This window comes from Gavia stellata, chromosome 22 (genome assembly GCF_030936135.1).
Source record: "Gavia stellata isolate bGavSte3 chromosome 22, bGavSte3.hap2, whole genome shotgun sequence".
NCBI classification, from domain to species: domain Eukaryota; kingdom Metazoa; phylum Chordata; class Aves; order Gaviiformes; family Gaviidae; genus Gavia; species Gavia stellata.
The window spans coordinates 13,441,909-13,462,476 of record NC_082615.1 but is presented as its reverse complement, the minus strand read 5'-3'; the positions used below and the strand labels follow the sequence as shown (position 1 = coordinate 13,462,476).

At 45.6% G+C, this 20,568-nt stretch overlaps 1 protein-coding gene across 2 annotated transcripts in view; it reads left to right on the top strand.

Annotated features, from left to right (window-relative positions):
• The window catches only part of RPTOR (regulatory associated protein of MTOR complex 1), a 161,088-nt gene that overhangs the window by 110,583 nt on the left and 29,937 nt on the right, over positions 1-20,568 (top strand). For both annotated transcript variants that reach the window (XM_059828083.1, XM_059828082.1), the window contains 4 exons: positions 6,821-6,939; positions 12,530-12,633; positions 13,645-13,828; positions 15,680-15,790. In XM_059828083.1, coding sequence (XP_059684066.1) covers positions 6,821-6,939; positions 12,530-12,633; positions 13,645-13,828; positions 15,680-15,790 — 518 coding nt within the window. The remainder of the gene's footprint in view (positions 1-6,820; positions 6,940-12,529; positions 12,634-13,644; positions 13,829-15,679; positions 15,791-20,568) is intronic.

The following is a 20,568-nucleotide window of genomic DNA, read 5'->3' as shown; positions in this document are numbered from 1 at the left end:
TCCTATTAGGAATTTGAGCACAAAAATGTGACGTATACAGGAATTTCATGTCCACTGCAGTTTTGTTGGCTAGAGAATGAAAGTGAGGACTCCCAATCCCATGGGCATAGCAGCTGGGCACACTGGCACTGACTGCTTCCCCTGGGTTGTATTTCTGTACAGCACAGCCACTTTATTGTGTTACTCATCCAAGGAAGCCTTAGCTAGCTAATTTCCTATGCAGATTTATATGTGCATTGTTAAAATAGAACTTAAAAAAGAAGAAATCCCAGGCTGTGTCTTAAAAGCAAAAAGCCTGAGTATTGCATAGAAAACTGCTTTTGTGCAAAAAGTTCCATGGCCGATCCCGCCACCTCCAATCCCCTCTCCATTATTTCCTCTCGGATAAGCAGCTCTAACATTGTTAACAGCACTGAACTTTTTAACACGACTCAATAGTCCCTTTCTCTCCCGGCGTCCGACTCTGGGTAATGTACAGAACTCTGCAGAGTGAAGTGCTATAGCACAGAAGGAAGGGAAATTCTGCTTGTATTTATGCAGCACGTGGCTGATTTGCATGCAAGGATTATTTGCATTTCTTTTATAGAACAAAACTGGAGTGTTTATATTGAGCTAGTTCAAATCCGTTGTTTTTCAAGTAACTTTCTCAGTCGTGTCCGATTGCTACAATAGCATTGCTTTAAACTAGCTGTAGTTTTTCCAAACGATCTAAACCGTTTGGGGATGATAACACAGACAACATGCAGAAGGACCTAGCTGTTGGAACGGCCTCCTTCCAGGGAGCGGGGGAGGCAGCGTGCAGCAGGGAAGTGCTGGGGGAAGTCTCTGTGTTTTCTTTGTAATCAGTAAATGTGCTCCTAATTTTCTAGCCTTCAAAAATCAGTGAAAAAAGAGTGGTGTAACTGAGAGAGGAGTCCACCTGGGTGATAGACTTGCCTTGACTGAAGAAACATTTTGCTCTACTCTGTATTTTCTGGAAGAAGTAATGGTGATTTGGCTCTCCTGAGTTGAAACATTCTGGGATTGTAATTCTTGAGCCTCTGTGGCAGTTTAAAGTCATGAGTTCATTAGAAACTTGATAAATTCATTTGCTTTTGATTGTAGGTAATGAAATTGGATCTTCTAAAGCATGACAGGAGTGTTAGGAAGCTGCTCTCCATCTTAAGGTAGAACCTGAGTTTTCCTCATTTCCACTGGTGCAAACTGGTGTCTGCTTGATGGCTTGCGTGTGTCTCGCAAGAGCTTTGCAGCACAGTTGGAAAAGAGTGTAGAGATGAGCCGGAGATGAGTGAGGGAGACCTAGGAAAACAAAAAGAGCAGTTCTCCAAAGCCTCCCTCGTTCCTATTCAATCGGAAGAGCTCATATCCAGCTGGAAACGACAGAGCTTATAGAAGTGTTTAAAATTCATAACTCACACAGAATCCCATTACCTTCAGCATTTGCCTGCTGAAAGGCAGGCTTTTTTCATTTCTACTGAAGAATCACCATCTTCCAGCCTGCTCTCTCCTGCTCCCCAAGGAAAGCGTTTTCAAAATGCCACCGGCTCCAGGCACCCTCAGTAGTTCTGCGGCTGCTGCGCAGCCAGCCCGGGCTCAGATTAACCCCTTTCTTTAAAGTTTTAGTGTGCAATAAAATACTGCTATACAGCTAGCAAGAGTGGGGTAACTCGGAGAGGAGTCTGGGTGGGTGATAGGCTTGTCTTGACTGAAGAAGTGTTTTGCTCTATTCTCTATATTTTGGAGAAGTAATGGTGATTTGGCTCTGCAGTAATGACTGCCAAATACTTGAGACAGGCAGAGCGGTAAAAAGGATGCTTTGGGCACACGGGTGGAATCAAACCAAAGCAGAAATCTAGTCTGTAATCATAAAAGTAGAAATTTTCAGTTTAATTCTGTGTTCTGTACTCTGCATTCCCTAGGCTGATTCACTGACATGCAGGGCTTTCTTCCCCTCTTGTGATTTTAGGAACATGGTGCTACAGCAGTTATTCTGGATCAGTCTATCCACTTTACTGACACTGTGGCATCACACGATGTATTTCTTCCCATAACCTTGAGGAAAACCCTCTCCATCCCTTCCTGTGCCATTTTACAAACAGCTTCCTAGCTAACTATAGGCCAAATGTTCCCATGTAGTGTCCCCCCAAAATGCAACATGTACTTTTAGTCTGGGTGTGCTGTTTTCTGGCAGACTGTTCCTTGGCCAGACTGTCCTGTTACCAGAAGAGACATTTATTTCTGGCCCACGTTTTCAAGCTGGCAAGAGACAGTTTTTGGTTAGTCAACAAAGACATCAGTTTGGATGGGAAGCTAAGGCTTGCTGCTTTTTCCATACAACTAGTCATTAATCTTGGTGTCCTGGAAATTTTTAGTTTAGTTTATTTTAAGATAGGAAAAGAGAAGGAATTAAGATTAGTGTTTTGCGTACCTTGAGGCTGATTATTCATATCCAAAGTGCATGATTAAAGTCTTTGTCCTACAGAGAGCATTGCTGGAAAGATTATATTAAGGAATAATCAAAGACAGAGGAAAATAAATCCTGGGGCTATGAAATGCTGGGGAACAGTTCTCTTTTCCAGCAGGAGAGGCTGGGGGCAGAAAACTATATGCTATGTCACAGGATCTGTTCTGAAGAGCTACCTTGAAGTAACACTTGCAACGGGACATTACTGCAGTGAGGATGAGGAGAGAAAGAGATGTAGGCGGACAGTGAGCCGCAGCAAATAAGAGAGTGAGTGTTGGGACAGGTAGAGCCTCCGTCTCTATCACTAGATAATGTATTTGAATGCACAGTCATAATGAGAAGCAACTGGTCAACCAGCAGTATTTACAGATAGTCACTTGCATAGTAGCAAAATACAGGGATCTGAGCGGTTTTTGGAAATGGAATCTTGATGTAGAGGTTTCCTGTCAGTTCATACTATTTACCCAACGTTATGGAAGCGAGGTGGAGGAGCCAAACGTGGTGGCCAGGGACGATACCGCATAGCTAAGTAAGCCAGAAACCCGTTTGTGTGGTATTGCTGAGGCACTGGGGAAACCAGGATCGGGAGAGAAGTGTCAGTGTGTGACAGCTGGGAACAGAGCGACGTGGTTGGGTGTTTTGGTTTCACGTTTCCCCCCGACGTGCCGTTATTTGCCCTGGCCTCGTTCACGTTCTCCATGGAAATAGGAGTTGTGGCATGGGCTGGTTGTGGCGGGCTGCTTTCATGTTGGCTAGGACAGCCCTGGTCCAGGGGAAGTACCTGCTCTGAGGGAACATACTTTTTCCTAATGAGCTGCTTCTGGTTTCTGTTGAGACATTAAAAAGCTCGTGCTTTGCCATTTGAATCTCCATCAGGGGCTGGAGTGTGCAGGAGCCCCTTAGGATGGCCCCGTGCAAAGGGACCAGCTTGCAGACTGTCAGGTCTGTGCAAGGAACACGGATTCGCTGCTCCTCTAGGGAACAGGCTGCTGTCCACATTTGTCGAGGTAGAGTTCAGAGAGCAATCAGAATTTCAGATGTTCTCTTCATCTGAATAGCTCTCACGGGACCTTCTGTGTCACTCGCGGGAAGAGGAGAGACTTGTGGGATACACATTTACAAAGCAGGTGGGATTAGCGTTGATGGGAAGCAGATACCGAGTCCTCGGGTGCCGTTCAGTCTGAAATCTTTCAGCTGTACGTTTCATTGCGTGCCAGTCCGAAACTGGCCTTTCCCTGCAGGCGGGATGTGCGGGCGCAGGAGCTGTCTCCGGTCCAAGGCGTGCAGCAGCGCCGGTGCAGCTATTGGTCAGGTTTTGCTGCTGTGTTGGGTGGGGAGTGGACTGCACCTTCTTTTGGAGATCCAGGCTTAAAATCACTGCAGTGATTTTTACAGGGGATTAGAAAGAAACCCTGTCAAAGCCTGGCAAAACAAAAAGAATAAATAAAAACATTAGCATTCATTTTTGCATCCAAAGTGGTTCTACCCTTCGTGTACTCAGTGATCCGGCTGCAGGACCTCAGCCAGGTCCCTTCCTCAGGGCTGTTGCATGATGCTTGCTGTTAAATTGAACTAAGAGTTACGCATATGCAAAGAAAATCAAAGTCGTCAGTGAAGGCAGGCAATTTATTTTTGACACTCTTAGCGAGAGGAATCATTTTGTAAATGTAAATCTATACTGTAAGGCCCATTTAACTGGCTTTGAATCAGTCTGACTAATTACAGAGCTGTCTGCTTAGATTAACACCATGTCCCCCTTGCTCGACTCTTTGTTTGCGTCTCATGGATATTTTTTGCATTTTCATCCATTACATAAAATCAAGCTGCTGTTCCTCCTGCCACCTCTGCTGCCTTCCATTATCCCCCTGACTCCGGTGCTCAGGTTTTTACAAGGAGCTGTGTCAGATGTGTCACTCGATTGAATCAGTGCGATGAACAACACTAACATGGGCGGGGGGAGGATGGCGGAAGAAAGGACCAGTCCGTCGAGCACCAGCTCTGAGCCTGAGATGCCTTTGTAGAAATTCCCTCTGTTCTTTTCAAAGGCTGACGAGTGAATGAGGAATCGCACTGGCGCAGTTCTGTTTTAAATTTGTTTTTTTCATGACGCTTAGATGTATTAAAAATGTCGTTGGGTTTTTCTTCGTGACTGCGTCATGAGTGAGGTGGTTATCAGAGACACTGGAAAAACTGATGGGTACCCTCTCGCTCTCCCTTTCTCTCCCTTTTACTGTCTTTCAAGGGCTTTAAAAGAAATCAAGCCATTCAGATTTCCCATCGGTCCTGATGTGACTTCTAGCACAGGACCAGATGTAGGAGGTGGAGCTCTGAGCAGACCTCAGATGACATTACCTGGCTAGCTGCTTCAGTGGCTGGGGCTTTTTTCCCTCCCACACCTTGCAGCACTTTGCCTCTCTCCCTCTCTTGCTCTTTCTCCTTCCTGCTCCCCTTTTTCTTTCCCTGGTAATAGAAGCTTCCAGGATGAACGTGGCAATTGCAAAAATAAAACCTAAACAGTCAGAAGCCTGGAGAAGACCAACAAGCATTGTATCGCCATCCTTTATGGTTGGGAGGCCTAACCCTCTTCTGAGCAGAGATTTACTTTATTGTGTATGGACTTTTTTTTTATTTTAAACATGGACACAACAGCTCCTGAAAAAGACAATGACTTTTGCCTGTTATGACCAAAGCCAAAGCCTGAACTTGAATCTGCACCGTTCTAAGTCGGTTCTGCTCAGCTCATGCGTGCCATGCTCACACGTTCCTTGATTTCGTACACTTTGGGCTCTACCCTCAGGTGGCATAAACCAAATATGACAGATTAGTGCCCTTTGACTCTACTGTATCTTGACAGTTACTGCTTTCTTGGATTATCAACTTCTTCGTTTTTCCTGGGTGGATTTAACATTGTTGTATCTTTGTCAGGCCCTGTATCTTACCTGTTTCGGAAAGGTTAGGACTGGCTATAGCAGCCTGTTGTACAGGTCGCCCCCAGCAAATGGGCAGCACTGTCCACGTGGTGCTGTCATAAATATTTGTGAGATTTCTGCGTGAAACTCCGTAAGTAGGTGCCGCTTGGAAAATCCTTTGGATGTCAGCTGAGTAATAGACCCTTTCCTTTGCTGGTCAAACGAGAGGATGGAGTTAGGTTATTGCCTTTGCATTTTGCAGAATGCTTTCTCACATGCTGGGGAATTTTTCTGGCAGAGGAAAGATTCCCTTGGCTAACGCAGAGAAGCATATGAAGTGCAGTGTGCGTACTCCTGAAGCTTATTACTGTGTGCTACTTGCCTCCTTCAGCCAAAGTTCAAAACTGACCTGGCCCCGTCTGTTTTCTGTTGGTTTGAGTATCGGGTTTAGCAGCTATGCAAGGTGAAAGCTGCTTGTTGACCAAGGAACCCTTTCTTTCTAACTTAACACTTTATATTTAGATGCCTCCAGAACAGGAAAGGAAATGCAGTAACAGCTTGATCTGTCGATTACCATTGATTGTGACTCATCTGAAATCCTTATTTTAGTTCCTTTTTTTGTTATAGTGCAACCACTTTAATATTGTCCAAATGGCTCAACTCCCAAACAACAGTGTTACAACTATTAGACGTTGTGAGGGCTAGAAGAAAGAATAACAAATTAAAGATTCGCCTACAAGCAGCAAAATAAAATGTTCACAGAATTTTGTCAGTTGTTGCAAATGCTTATTAATTTGATTTGTACTTTGAATCTGTCAGTCCCTTCTGCTGAAATACCAAACGGCAGATATTCTCATTAAATAACAAATTGGCAATTGAGGAATTGATACAAATGTCGATAGGAAAGACTGAGTTAGACTTACTGCTTCTCAAAGGTGCAGGTCCTAAAGCTTCATGTTTAACATTTAGGTGTTTAGTAAACTTGTAGAATATATAAACTCCTGAACATTCAAGCTGAGTATTAATGCTTAAAACAGCAATAAACATAACCATAAAAATAGAAGCCAGTAACTGTTGTTTTATACCGTTCAGTATTTTAGCTCAGGAACTCCAGAGACATTACCTGGTCTTTCATTTGGCCTTTTCAGATTATTCGCTGCAGGAGCCTAGAAAACTAGCAGTTTGACTGAAGCTTATTTAGGTAGTCTTTAATTTATTTTTCTTTCTCCCCCTTTTACAAGCCCTTGTAGAGTTCACAAAGACAGACAAAATGGAGACAAAATGCCCATGTAGGGTGTTTCTGAGCTCTTCTCTTGATGTTTTCTTAGATGTCATTGTGATGTTTGGAGTTCTAATGAATTTTCTCACGTAAGATCAAAGACTTTGAGTTGATGGATTGTCATGTGCTGTGGGGCTTTGTTTCTTGTTTTGTTTTTTTATATTTTAGGTGTGAGTTTCAACAGTGTTTATACCCAAATTTGGAGAGTACTCCTTCACCTTGCTGCTGACCCCTATCCTGACGTCTCCGACTTGGCCATGAAAGTTCTCAACAGCATTGCCTACAAGGTACGCCCTTCTGTGTTCATGTGTGTCTGGGAGGCTTTTGTATGTTAATTTTTTTCATGCTTAGGCAAAGCATAGGTAGACTGAACTGAATAGATCCATCAGAGGGCTCTGGTAAGTGGTCTTAGTTCAGTCTGGATCTGTTGCAGAAGGAGCTTTTAATGTTTCAAAATGATAGACACTCTTATGAACCCTTGACCAGGTAAAATAAATAAATGGGGGAGGGCCTGGGATTCTTTTAGGATATAAATTAGGTACAGACCTTAGGCAGTAGGTCTTGTTTCGAAGTCTACTTGTCTAGATCAGTCCCTGGGAGAAACCTTAAATATACTTCATTAAATTATCCGTTTGCAAACCGATTTAGATTATGCAAGTGGGACTGGCCTGCAGACTGAAGCCACAACGGCTCTCCAATCCAGGTGAACTAGTACATGTGAGTCAGCATGCAGACACCCCTGCCACTACTCACCTCTTCAACCCAGGCCTAACCCGCCTAAGCCACCATCCTCATCCCATTTCATCCTCCAAGGGTGACAAGATGTCCCTGGAGGCTGCCATCACTGCTGATTCAGCATCGCCAGCCTGGGGAGCTGTAGAAGCACCCTCACCTTCCTCCTGAAACGAAGCACCAGGCCACCCCAGAACATCTTCTCACCAACTGCCTTCCCCCTTCTGCCCCGGTCGGTGGCAGAAAGCGTCTGAACGCAGTCCTTCCCACGTGCGTCCTAGCTGCTCTAGCATCAAGACCATGAGCCATTGCAATGCAAGGTGACGTCTCTTACTGACGATTTCCAGTGAATGCCCCTCGGTCTTCAGACTTAGGCTTCCGAGCTGAAGTTGCAGTAAGAGATGCCAGCATTGTGCACTACCATTTTAATGCCTTAGAGATTTCTTGCTTTTAAATCTGATTTTCTGTTGAGAAAATAGTTACTTATTTCAACCCTGTGATTTGTTTTCAGTATACGTGTCAGCAAGTGGTAAAGTCTGGGGTTTGGGATAGCGGATTATTTTGACAGCGGGGGCAACAAGGTCAGCCCTTCCCTGGTGATTCAGGTGTACAACAAATTACTGTCAGGCTGGAGATGCCAGACTAAGGTGAATAAGAAAAAAGAAAGGTGAAAGATTTCTCTCTCTCTCTACTCTAGATGCATGAAACTATTTGAGTTTTGTATTTTGGAAGGTTCTTTGCAAAATGAAATGTTACTCCTACTATGGGATTAAAAGGGATATAAAGAGGAACCAGATCTGCTTTTCCTGTCTTAAATATTTTTTTCAGGACTTACTCCCTTGCTAGTGGGAAGAGATGTATAAATATTAATAAAGATGCTGCTGTGCCCTGCAGATGTCTTCACTAGCACTGCTATGGGTCTGCTTAGCCAGCAGGAATGTTGATCGTTACGTTGTGATATCCGTAGTGAACGTTACGACTGGTTTGGTAAATTCTGTGTTGATTCTGACACGTTGGGACCTAGATGTCTTGGTGCTGAACGGAGTCCAAAGCTCAAGTGGATGGGTATCATGAATCTCATGCTCTGCTTCTCAGACAGCTGCTCTGTCCCTGGCTTTCTAAGGCAATGGCTTTTCAAATGGTTTGCAAAACAGTAAAAGAAGCATTCCCATGTATAAAGATTTTTATCTGGGGATGCTTCAGTGAACAAAACTTACTTGTTCTTCTCTGCATTAGCCATAAGATCCATAAGGAAAGTATGTAAAAATGCAGTTTGTCCAGCAGTTTGGGCAGCTGCGTAGATAGTGGACTAGCTGCTGTGCGCTTCGTGATACTGTGGGCTTTGCTTTTGCCAGTACCACCTGGCTTAGCTGGCCTCTAAAAAGGCTTTTTTTATTTAAAAAAAAAATTAATCCTATTAGCAGCCCGCCAAAATGGAAGTTAAAGCTTCAGATCCCGGGTTATGATCTGGCCTTTATTCATTTCATTACGGACAAAGCTCCCGCTGCGAGCAGTGCTGCCAGGATTTACAGCCTGAACTCCGTGTCTCTGCTGGTGTGAGCTCAGACAGATTATAGGAGTTGTCTGATGCGTAATGCAAATTAGTAACAATTAAATTTTTGCAAACTGTAACCTGAGATCTTTCCTTGGTGCTAATGAAGCTTTGCTGGATGTAACAGGGAGCAGCCTGGATGCTGCCCACGGGCCCTTTGGTCCTCCTGAGTGTCTGCAACTAACACGTTTTCCATTTTGTCGTTTGAGTTTTATCATGGAATAAAAACAAAAGCTGATTTTCTTGCTTAAACAAAAATACTGCTTCAGGTGAAGTAAAGCATTTGAATATTCTAGGGCTTTAATCCTTTTGTTCTAATTAATACAAAATTCAAGGAACAAGAGGCTTCATTTTGGAACTTGGACAGCTGAAGGTTTCTTATATTAACACAACGGAAGAAAGCACTGCGATCTGTACGGCATTGCCTCTTAGGGCCCGGCTTCTCAGCCAAAGGACCTGAGCAAATTAGCCGTGGGCTTGTCCTTCTGGGTGGTATCGGTGAACTCACCTTCCTTTTTGGTGAACTAAGTATTTAGCCTCAAAATGTTGCCAAGCTCTGTGCTTTAAGTCTTTATGATTTTTAAACGTATTTTGTACCAGGCAGGCGTTAGTCATGTAACTCAGTTGCCCTGACAGGTGGTCAGTCAACACACTGAGAGCAGCGTGGTTGGAGACTGTAGAAGAAGTAGATATTGCTACACTTTTTAATCCCCTATAACAAAACACGGGACCAGTGCTGTGAGTTTTGTGACTCTGCAACAGTCCAGTTTCAGAGTCTGCATTTGTAAAACAGTTATTTGCAAGGCACTGCGTGAATTTAAAGCAGAATTTTTGTTTTCAAATGAGACCAGTCCTACTCAGGTTTTTTAACAGAGCCATGAATATAGATCTTTGTCTACAGGAGAACTCCAGTGGTCTTTAAATAGGGTGATGTCTTTCTGAGCAGCCGGTGAGTAGGTTGTACAGACGTGCATGCTTCCTGGATGTGAAATACGCCGTTTTATTTCATGGGCTGATTAGACATTGCTAGTTCTCACACAGATTGCGGCGGTGTTGTGATTTGTATTTATGATGCAGATTGGAATGGTACAAGTCTTGTTCCCAGCCCCATCTTATAAAAAATCCCAAACGTGCTTTTTGCCTGTACCAAAACAAACAAAAATGACCCAGTAAGCAATGTTGGCCTTTTAAGACTTTTTGAAATCACAGTTAATTAAGGAGAGTTTGCTTCCTCCCAGGTTGCTTCATCCAGCTGTTTTTAATGGAAGGCTAGAGGCTGAATTATCCTGGGATTTATTCCTCCATGACATCACTCCTTGGTTCAGGCTTTTCTGTGCATGAGCAAGTAATTCTGACAGTGTGCCCTGTTTTTTTTTTAACCTGGAGTCAATTTGCAAAATTATGAATTACCATCTCCCCTCCTGAAAAGAGATGGTTTGACTGGCAGAGGAGCAAATCCCCAGGAAATGGGGAGCTGCTGCCTCCAGCAAAATACACTGTCGTATCACTGAACTGCGGCCCTCGCACTGCTTGCTGCCTTCAGAAAAGAAATTGCTTTTTTATTTTTCCCAGGAAAAGGAAGGCTGTCTGCCACGCTCATCTCTCTGTGTACCCCTTCTGCGAATTATCGTTAGCTGACCTTGTCCCTCTGCTGTGAAATGAGGTGACCCGACCCATTTCAGGTGACAGAAACCTGACTGTGAGAATCTTAAAACTGAGCCTTCTGTGACTAGTTAAAAATAGTTATGGATAATAGTATGTCACTAGCTGCTAAATTGTTTCTGCTTTCTTTCCATTCTCATGGTGTGATTGTCTGTCCCAGCCCCATGTAGTACCATCTGCTCACCGGAGACCCCACCGCGTTCCTGAGTGATGGAGAGATGAGTGGCCTTTAGGACCCCTCCCACCCCCATACGAAAAGGAGGAGAATAACACATAGAATGGGCTTGTCTTGTCCGCGGAGGCTGGCTCGGGGGCAGCCAGGCTAACTGGAGGTCATGGCGCTTGCCTTCCCAGCCGTAGCAATCTGGTGGGCCAGCTGTGCTGTACGGTGACGGTCATCACCGCTCCTGCCCGTTGGAGCCGAACAAGTGGTGGTCAGGAGGGCTTGAACCCCGTCAAAGCGGGGGAGGCGAAAACCTCGCTGGGTCGTTTGAGGAAGGGGGAAGCGGAGGTTGTCTCAGGAGGCCTTTTGGCTCCTGCGAGGAGAGGGCAGGGTGCCTCCCAAGCACAAGCACCTCAGATGTCTCTCTGCAGCAGACACGCATGGGGTTGGAGTGCAAAGGCAGATATTGTTCTTCACGGTGGTTGTTGGTTCTGCCTTGTAACGGCGTTAACTTAAAAAAGGCCCGTTAGCTGTCGGGGCTCCAGAAGACCATGCACACAGCTCTTGCTTTTCGTGTGCTCTGTGTTTCAGCAGCTGCTGGTCTTACCTTGCTTAGCTTGGTTTCGCTGGGTACAAGCCCTGGTGTCGTCACCTGAGAACCTTGCTCAGCTCCTCTGCTGCGAGATGGGGGTTTTCTTAGTGTTCGAAGCGATGATGGAAGTTACCTTGCCTGTGGGATAGCTGTATTTGTCCCTCCAGGTTTTTTATGCCAGTCTGGGGCTTCCTTTAAAAGTTATTTCAATATGTGTGAAATTTCAAACATTTCACAGAAGTCGGGGTAACGTGGAAGAGGAGGAAAGGAGTCTGTAAGCAACAGAGGACTTCTCCCTTTCTAAAGGGGAAGCTTGTTCGCACGGTGTGAGCAGCGTGCTCAGCCTGGAGGAGTGCGAGATGGTGATGTAGCTCTTCGCTTCTCACTGCCTTTTCCCCGGCTTGCGTTTGAGGCCTTCCCCAGGAGAAGGGACAATAGCTTCTCAGGCTCTTCCAGAAACAGGTCTCTTCTCGCTGGTGGCTGGGTGCCAGGGCTCCGTTCTGCAGGAGGGCTGGCTGGTTTTGTAGAGCTCAACCCACCCATGTAGGGCAACCCAACCATGTAAATCCCCTGCCTTCCCTGTAAGAGTGGATGTGGTGTTGCTGGAAAGGGCGTCCTCCAACGAACTCCGGAAAAGCTCGGCTCTCGTTAGGGGATAGAGGAGCAACAGGAGGCAGTTTCAGGCAGCTGCCGGATTTACCAGGAGAGTTCCAACTCGAACATGAAATCAGGGTCAGAACGGGTACTCAAATTATCGTTGTGGCGAGAAATGCAGTCCTGTGTCGCGAGGTGGGAGGGAAAGCCTGGTTGCTGAAGGGGAACCCCCGGGCTGTCTGCCTGCCCAGGGCCAGTTTGTTTCAAAGTGCTGGTACGGTTCGTAGGCTGCAACTGATACAGGGAAGAGGCTTAAGTGTCAGTCAGAACCATTTCCCTGCGAGTAACAGAAGGGTACTTTCTGGTAAGTGTTTTCTGACTAGAAAAGTAGTAAAATCATCTTATGTGTTGGGAACTGCAGAGGGGCTTTTTTTCATATACATTTTTAAACACCCACACGCACACTGATAGCGAGCTTAACTTCATTTAACCCCAGGTGTGCAATTGTGTTAGATAATAAACAACTGCGGTTGGTGTTTTGCAGTCTTGGCTGTTCAGGACTCTCCTGTGTTTTCTCTCCAGGCAACCGTGAATGCTCGCCCCCAGCGCATCCTCGACACCTCCTCGCTGACTCAGTCTGCCCCCGCCAGCCCCACCAACAAGGGCATGCACATCCACCAAGTGGGGTAAGCTCCAGCGCTGCTCTCTAGCACTTTTGCCATAGCGGGTTTAGGTGCTCCCTGCCAGTCACCGCTCGACCAGCCGTCCCAGTTAACCGCATCAGAGAGAGCGAGCTTGCCGAGGTCTCCATCGCTTCTTGTTTTAGCACTGATAAGGTGTTCAGAAACAAAAGCTCTGGGAAAAGGTGGGGAGTTTCTTCCTGGTTTTCTTTTTAGGACAGTGAGTAACAAGCCACAGTAATTACCTAAAGATGAACTGAAAGGAAGAGCTAACTGTTGCTGACTTTCCTGGTGCGCTCTGGCCTGACCTGTGTTGTATCCAAATTTCCCATTGAAGTCTAATCTGTATTTTCTGCACTTTCAGCTGATAAAAGCCAGGGTTATCTGATGGATCAAGAAGTGATGCCTAAACTGCAGTGAAATTGAGATAATGGCATGGGCAAAGCTAGGATTTGAAAATTTGAGCATTTCCCAAAACCTGCTCTCCAAGAAAAAACACCAGGCTGTCGATCCAGCAGCCCCAGAATCGATGGGCACCAGTAAGATTCACAGTTGAAATGAAGGGCCCAGAACTGTGCAGTGATGTTTTCTTAGTGTTTTCTGATAGCATAACGTAACTGTGCAATACAATAAACCTCAGTTTACATGTAAATTCAAATGCTTTTCTGTGGGCTGGCAGGACTTCCAGTCCCCCCATTGGAACACAGCGGCTGGTCGGTGTGCCTTAGGTCAGACGTGTGACCTGTGGGCCTGTGACTGTTGGACCTGCGGGTTCCCAAAATGTCGATTTTTCTTACCCTCAGTCTGGAGTTGGCGCACTCAAGGTTCACTCTTGGTTTGGGCTTTGTATGTCTTTTGGAAGGGATGCGGGGACTGTGTTCTTTCGTTTTTGTAGAGGAAGCACAGCAGTGAAGTATAAATCTACAAGAAAGAAACAAAGTAAAAGTAACGTAATTCACAGGCAAGAGTCTCGCGTCCAGTGATAGCTAAATCCTTTCCCTCTTCTTTGATCTTTAGAGGGTCACCTCCAACCCCTAGTACAAGCAGCTCCAGCCTGACCAATGACGTGACGAAACAGCCTGTCAGTCGGGACATCGCATCTGTAAGACCTGCCAATGTCGGCAACATGGGGGTTCAGTATACTCCCCACTCCCACCAGTTCCCCAGGACAAGAAAAATGTTTGACAAAGGGCCGGAACAGGTAAAGAGACTTGCCTTTCAGACCTGACTACTTCCCCGCTCCACGGGGTTTTGTTACACGTTCTGTTCTTTGTGGTTTATTTCTACAGATCTCGTTTGCTTCTAGCTGCTGTTAACTCCGGACTGGCTTCCTCTAACAGTAAAATAAAAATGGATTCATTTTTTTTTCTTCAGGATAAATTTTGTTTTATAGCTTTTGATAGGGCGTTATTCACTTCTGCTACTAAGAAGTGTTTAATCAGAGTTGATTGTTTATTCTTTCATAAACATTTGTCTGCCTGAGTGATAACGCAGAGTCAGATCTGTGACCCTCAAATGCTTTTTCTCCAACCACAGCAAAGCAGGAACTGAAGAAGAAAAAGGGGAGATTCCTCTTCCTTTAACATACAAACTGTCATTCTTCTCGAGAGACTGATAGGTACTCCTGCACCAGAATATTCGCCTTCTTTCCAGCGGTTCTGACCCACTCCACGCTTGGCAGCCCCTCTTTGCTATGCACAAGGGAGGATGTGAGCCCAGACTATTGCTAGGAAGACCAAAGCTCGTTACAGGTTGCTGTGCTGGAAGAGAGCTGATCCGTTAAGGGCTGGGAGGACGCTGGGGAGGAACGGCAGTGTGTCCTCTTTTCGCATGCAAGCAAGCCAAGAAGGGTTTTGCATACACTTTAACATTCTGAAGACAGTCATCAGGTACTGGGCATTTTTCCATTTACAGAAGCATGAAGGACTGATGTGGTGCCAAGTAGAGCAATCAGTCAGATTTTAGTATGCACAAAGGCTTCTGAGTGTCACCTTCAGATGACTTCAGATGAGTTATGTTGGATGAGTATGGTTGAGTCCAAGCACACTTGGACATGCTTGTGGCTGTTGCTTGAAGATAGAGACTGTACTTATCAACGGTCAGTGTTCCTCAGGGTTCAGCCCTCTGGCAGTAGTTTTGTGTCTACGCTCTCTCTCTGCTTCAGCGCATTTCCAGGATTTTTCTGGCTCTGTGGATGAGAGGAAACTTGCAAAGGCAGCAGGTGTGCTCTGCTGCCTGTACGAATGCCCAGAGCGCGATGGGGAGGACATCGACCCTCCCTTTCTCCCTCCTGGTACTGTAGCAGGGACGGATTCTCCCACCTGAAGCGGTGAGGTGCGAGCATTGCAGTCCGCAGGACAAGTGGATGGCACAGCTTTCGGATGTTCTGACTGCTGAGAAGTAACTGCTCTTCACTTAGAAAGGCAGACATGCCAATTTTCAATGAGTCGTCTCACAGAAGCTACCGGAGATGGAGAGTCAATTCTTCTGTGTGACTACCAAAAAAATGTTGAAGCCTTAGCTGGAACACCTTCACGTCTCGTGGGGATGGCAGCACTAGCCTGGATCTTATTTCTGGAAAAATGGATGAGACCTGGTTGAATGGAGTGGTTTTTCTGTTTTCTTTTTGGATGTCTTGTGCTTTGTAACAGATGCTCAATGCATACATACCCTTGATCTGAAGCAGGGTCCGGCTCTGCTTTATCCTGAATCATCTTCACTGCTCCACTGTTTCTCAAGCCAGATGCTTGGGAGACCGTGAGAAAGCTCACCCTGGGACTTCATTTTGATGATGCACTGATGCTTCAGCCCTGATCTGTACGGCAGCCTGATTATGTCTTGTGCTGTGCAGATGAGGGGATTTGCGCATTTCCAAAGACTTAATGTAACAACAGTGATCTTAAAGCTAGATGTGAAAAATTTCATGTCCTTGGCAATGTGTTTGAGTTTTTTTCTGCCTGGCGCTCTGTTGAATCTGGGTATTACTGTGTATGCATCTTGCCCACGTGAATGGGAGGGACGTGGGTTAACATCCTCTTCTCTTTCTGCACAGACTACTGACGACGCCGATGATACCGTTGGACACAAAAGTTTCATTTCGGCCACAGTGCAGACCGGGTTTTGTGACTGGAGCGCGAAGTATTTTGCTCAGCCAGTCATGAAGGTAATAACTTCGTTATCTCTGTGCATGCTTTCTGAATCGTGGCACTGCAGCTCTGGAAAAGTGCTGGTGTCCTGAGCATCGGCTAGGGGCTTTCTCTAGTCTGGGGAGGGAAAGGAATGGACTGACTTGCGTTATACTGCTCTGGGGAGCTGCGTGACCACTGTGCTTGTAAAGTAAGAGGGAAGAAATCATCAGAGGGAGCAGAAGAGTTAGTGACAGACGGGACAGTGCTAGGGAGAGAACCCAGACCAAAAGCCCTGCGCCCCTGGGGCATGTTCAAGAAAGAATGTAAAAATGGGGAGAGGTTCTGTAGGTGCTCGGGGTCCACTGGTTTTACACAGTTGCAGGTTGCATTGCAGAGTTGTTCCATTGTAAACGTTTTGCTTGTCTGTGTATTTAAAATTGTATTATATTAAAAATTAATTTATTTTTTGTATTAAAAAATGGAGTAAGGAAGGCCCTTTATTCCAGAAAGGGCTGCGAGAGGCTGGAGAAGGAGAGGTGCTGTTTTCTTTCTGACCTTCTAGCTGAATTTTCTGGCTATGGTGGTGCTAAAACAAGCAGAGAAATGGTGGAGACTGCTGTCCTGAGTGACGACCACGTAATCCCAGTGGCAGCAGAACGTACCTGCCGCTTGAAGTTCGGCTTGACTCTGTACTCGAGTGTGACTTCAGAGCTGTGCGCTGCTTAGGGGCACCCTGGGTAGATGCCTTTAACTTAAAAAGGAGAAAGTGATAGTGACTGGGCGTCCGCACGACTGCCTGGGGGAAGCTTTGGAAGCATCGTTGTTGTTTTTAAAAAAAAGAAGTTCTATTATGGCAGGGAATGGAGGTGGTAATGACAAATGTCCATTGAGATCTCCTTAGAAGTGAGTGTGTTCTGGTAACTAAGTTGGTTTTATGTGAAGCAAGAGATACACTGAAGCCTTGTTCTAGGAAAAAAACAAACCAGAGCTCTTAAGAGATGGGCAAAGACTGTCAGTGACTGGAAAAAGAAATTGTTAAATTCCCAGAATCTTTTAGCCAAAGATCAGCTTTCAATTTTAAGTATGAAATAAAAACAAGCAGTAAATCTCGCCTTATTATAGGCAAACACGATAAGGCAAACCTCCGGATACCTTGGGAGTCAAGCAGCACAAACTGTAACAGGACTTCCAGCTGAATTTCTTGGAGATATTGCAATTTCTGTGAATAATAATGCGCAGTCTGTATTAATACCATTACCTGAGCAACTCCACAACGGATGTTTATGTGTAACCACTGATATTTAAATCTTAATAATGAAGAAATTGTACACTTTATGTGCTGTCTCATCCAAGAATTGCCACCGAGCCATCCGTCGCCGCTCCTTCCACTCTTTAGGCACGTTAAATGGTTTGGTGATGAGGTGAGGTAATTGCCCCCAAGTTTGAGAGTATGAGAAAACTAGTTACATGGCAGCCAGTTTCTGTCTAGCTCTGATTTCTTTAGAGAACCACCAGGAGGAAGGACTAGATGGTAAAGTGATTGCCTGACACTTCCTCAGCTGCGAGGGAAATTAACTTTCTTCTGATATCATTAACAGAATAATTCATTAGGACATACATCTGGCCTGTGGGGCTTGGTTGCTTGGTCAAGCTTTAAACCAGGGTTTTCTCTCATCAAGATGAGTTTTGGTGTCTTGATTCAAATCCAGAAGAGAGTACAAGAGGAGGAGGAGGATGATGTTGTTCCATCTCTTAGTTCTTATTAAAAACATTTGTCTACTTTCTAAGGAAAGCTTTTCCCAGTGAAGAGGGGTGTCTTTATTAATAAAATAAATCACGCTAGACAGCCAATCAAAGGCAGGTTCAGTGTGTAGATGGGGAGCGCTGTGTGTAGGGGTTTAGTACTTCATGTGCATAAAAATGAGAAAATTACTTTAGGGGAGGGAAGAAAAAAATGTGGAGCATTCCTGTACTAATTCATAGAAGCCAGGGAGGGGGAGTCATGGGAATTGAAGGCTCCCCTGCACCCCAGTGGGTCCCAGAGTGTTCAGTGTCTCAGCACGAGAATTAAGGTGCCACGGACTACACCCCTGTGCATCCCACGCGTGCGATGGTGTCGTGGTTTAACCCCAGCCCCACACAGCCGCGCGCTCGCTCCCCCGAGGTGGGATGGGGGAGAGAATCAGAAAGGTACAAGTGAGAAAACTCGTGGGATGAAATAAAGACAGTTTAATAGGGAAAGCAAAAGCCGTGCAGGCAAGCAAAGCAAACCAAGGAATTCATTCACTACTTCCACGGGCAGGCAGGTGTTCAGCCCTCTCCAGGAAAGCAGGGCTCCATCACGCGGAATGGGTACTTGGGAAGACAAACGCCATCACTCCGAATGTGTGTCCCCCCCTTCCTCCTTCTTCCCCCAGCTTTATGTGCTGAGCATGACATCCTATGGTCTGGAATATCCCTTTGGTCGGCTGGGATCAGCTGTCCCGGCTGTGTCCCCTCCCAACTTCTTGTGCACCCCCAGCCCACTCGCTGGTGGGGTGGGGTGAGGAGCAGAAAAGGCCTTGAGGCTGCTCAGCAGTGACAAAACCATCTCAGTATTGTCAACGCTGTTTCCAGCACAGATCCAGAACACAGCCCCATACTAGCTACCGTGAAGAAAATTAATTCTTCCCCAGCCAAAACCAGCACAAGTGGTCTGTCTCTTCAGCTTCTACTAGCGTAGCAGGAGTAGGAGCGTGTATGACAGTGACGGTTCTTTTAATAGTTTCCTAAGTGTTTTCGTTTGGAAATACTCACTGACTGGGGTTGAGTTTTCTGAGCATGGACTGTCCTCAAGAGCAATGTTTTAGGTAAAATTTGAGCAAAACAAAACTGTTTTCTAATAAAAGCAGGAAGAGAATTGATTTCCCCATCACTTCTGTAAAGCAGCTTTAAAAGGCCAAGTAGAGGGTTTCTGCAGAAAAACTTGCATGTTATGCTGTACTAACAGGGACTCATATGTATCTTTGTAACCAGAGTGGGTGGTGTGTGTGCAAGGGACAGGGAGAAGTCACTCTAGGAGAACTCTCTTTGGCGTTTCTTGATTGCTGCTTGTGTAATCAGGCAGGGCTGGCCAGCCGTAACTCGGGTGTTGGCTGAGTTCCTGCAGAGTCCTGCTTTCCTAGAAGTGCTGTTCCTGCAGCAGCAAGGAACAAACAGCCCTGGCTGGTGGCTGCTGTCTTTTGGGATCTTCAGCCTCATGAAAAAGGCAAAGAGTAAAGTCTACCGAGTACTGATGGAAAAAGATGACATTGATGTTTAATTGCAATGCTTCATTTGGAGATGCTGCCTACCATCATAAACGGGGAAAGGCAAGACAACTATTCCTGTAATGAATAAACATAAAATGACTGTGAGTGCATCTTAGTCATATTTAATTTATGAATTTAGTTTTGCTTCATAGACCTTGCTCTGAGAGTGCTTTCACTGGAAAGATTGAGGGATTAATTTCCAGTGTAAATGACTGGCTCAGTTTCAAGCCATCATAGCGAATTTGATTTATTGATTATCTAATCAAATAAATGGAGAAAGAAAATACTGCATTGTGAATTCTCAGTGTGCCAGGAAAAACAGATACCTGCCCCAGCTCTGATCTCTACAAAAGTCTTTCCTCTTCCTGAAAACTCTTGCAAGAGGCTGTTCTGCGAACCACAGGCAGTCTTGGACTGAGAGGCGCAGGAAAACCTTGGTGCCAGCTGTCAGGAAGCCCTGAGTCAAGGAGAGCGGGAGCCAGCATCTGCTGTTTCCAGGACTGGCAGAACATGCAGGCAGGAGCTGGTAAGGATCCTGGAAGGTGAGAATTACATAAGAAATCCTTCCTGATAAATCCCTGCCTTAACTTCGGCACTGTGTCTTGGCTGTTGTTCAAAGTCCTGGTAGAGAAGTGAGCCTTCCGTGCAATTGCTGCAGTAACGTTAACCAGGGAAAAGCTGTATTTACGGCTGGAGCCGTCTGCTGAGTCTTCCCTGCTCCCCTCCAAACGCCAACTTCCACGTTGAGAGGGAGAGACAAAGTGTTAAAGAAGAAAAACTTCGTTAGCTTTCAAATGACACTGCTTGGTGGGAGGTTTCGGAATCGTAATTGGTTTCTGTCTGAGTGGAAGCTCAGAGATGTTAGGAATCAGTGGCATGTCATGATCCTCCTCATATAGCACTGGTTGTGACTCCCCCGTACCTCTGGGAGCTCTGCTTGGAGGAGAGCTGAGCAACAGCCAAAAACAGGCTGTTGTTTACTAAAATGACTTTCTGATGCCTTAAATGGGAGCTGGCTGGGAGGGAGACAAAGGCATGAATGATGAGCCTCAATAGTTAGTTCTTTTGAATAATATTTTCTGCTTTTCCAGCCAGCAGCATCTGAGCTAGAGGTCATGGCTCTCTGCTACACACACATCCTGACGTACTCCCGTGCTTGTTTGTCACCAGGAGTTCCCTCGTGACATGTTCTGTGGGGTTCATATTTTCATAGATTATTGCTCCCTCCTGACAAGATCATCCATACAGCTCTGTTCCACGGGCGGGTGGGCATGAGAGGAAAGGATTGCATTTTTCCTGCGTGCTCTGCCTCCTTCTGCTCGGTCAGTCAAAACCTTGCCTTTTAAGCAAAAGTACGCTAATCGCCTGTGTCGTGCTTAACTGAGCTAGTATAGAGTATCTCTGCTAGGTTACAGTTATTTGCAACACTTTTTAAGGTTAGGTTGAGTTCAACAGAGTTTATTTCATTAAGGGTATTGTATGTTTACTCTCTGATAACACTTTGGAAGTACCCACAGGGATTT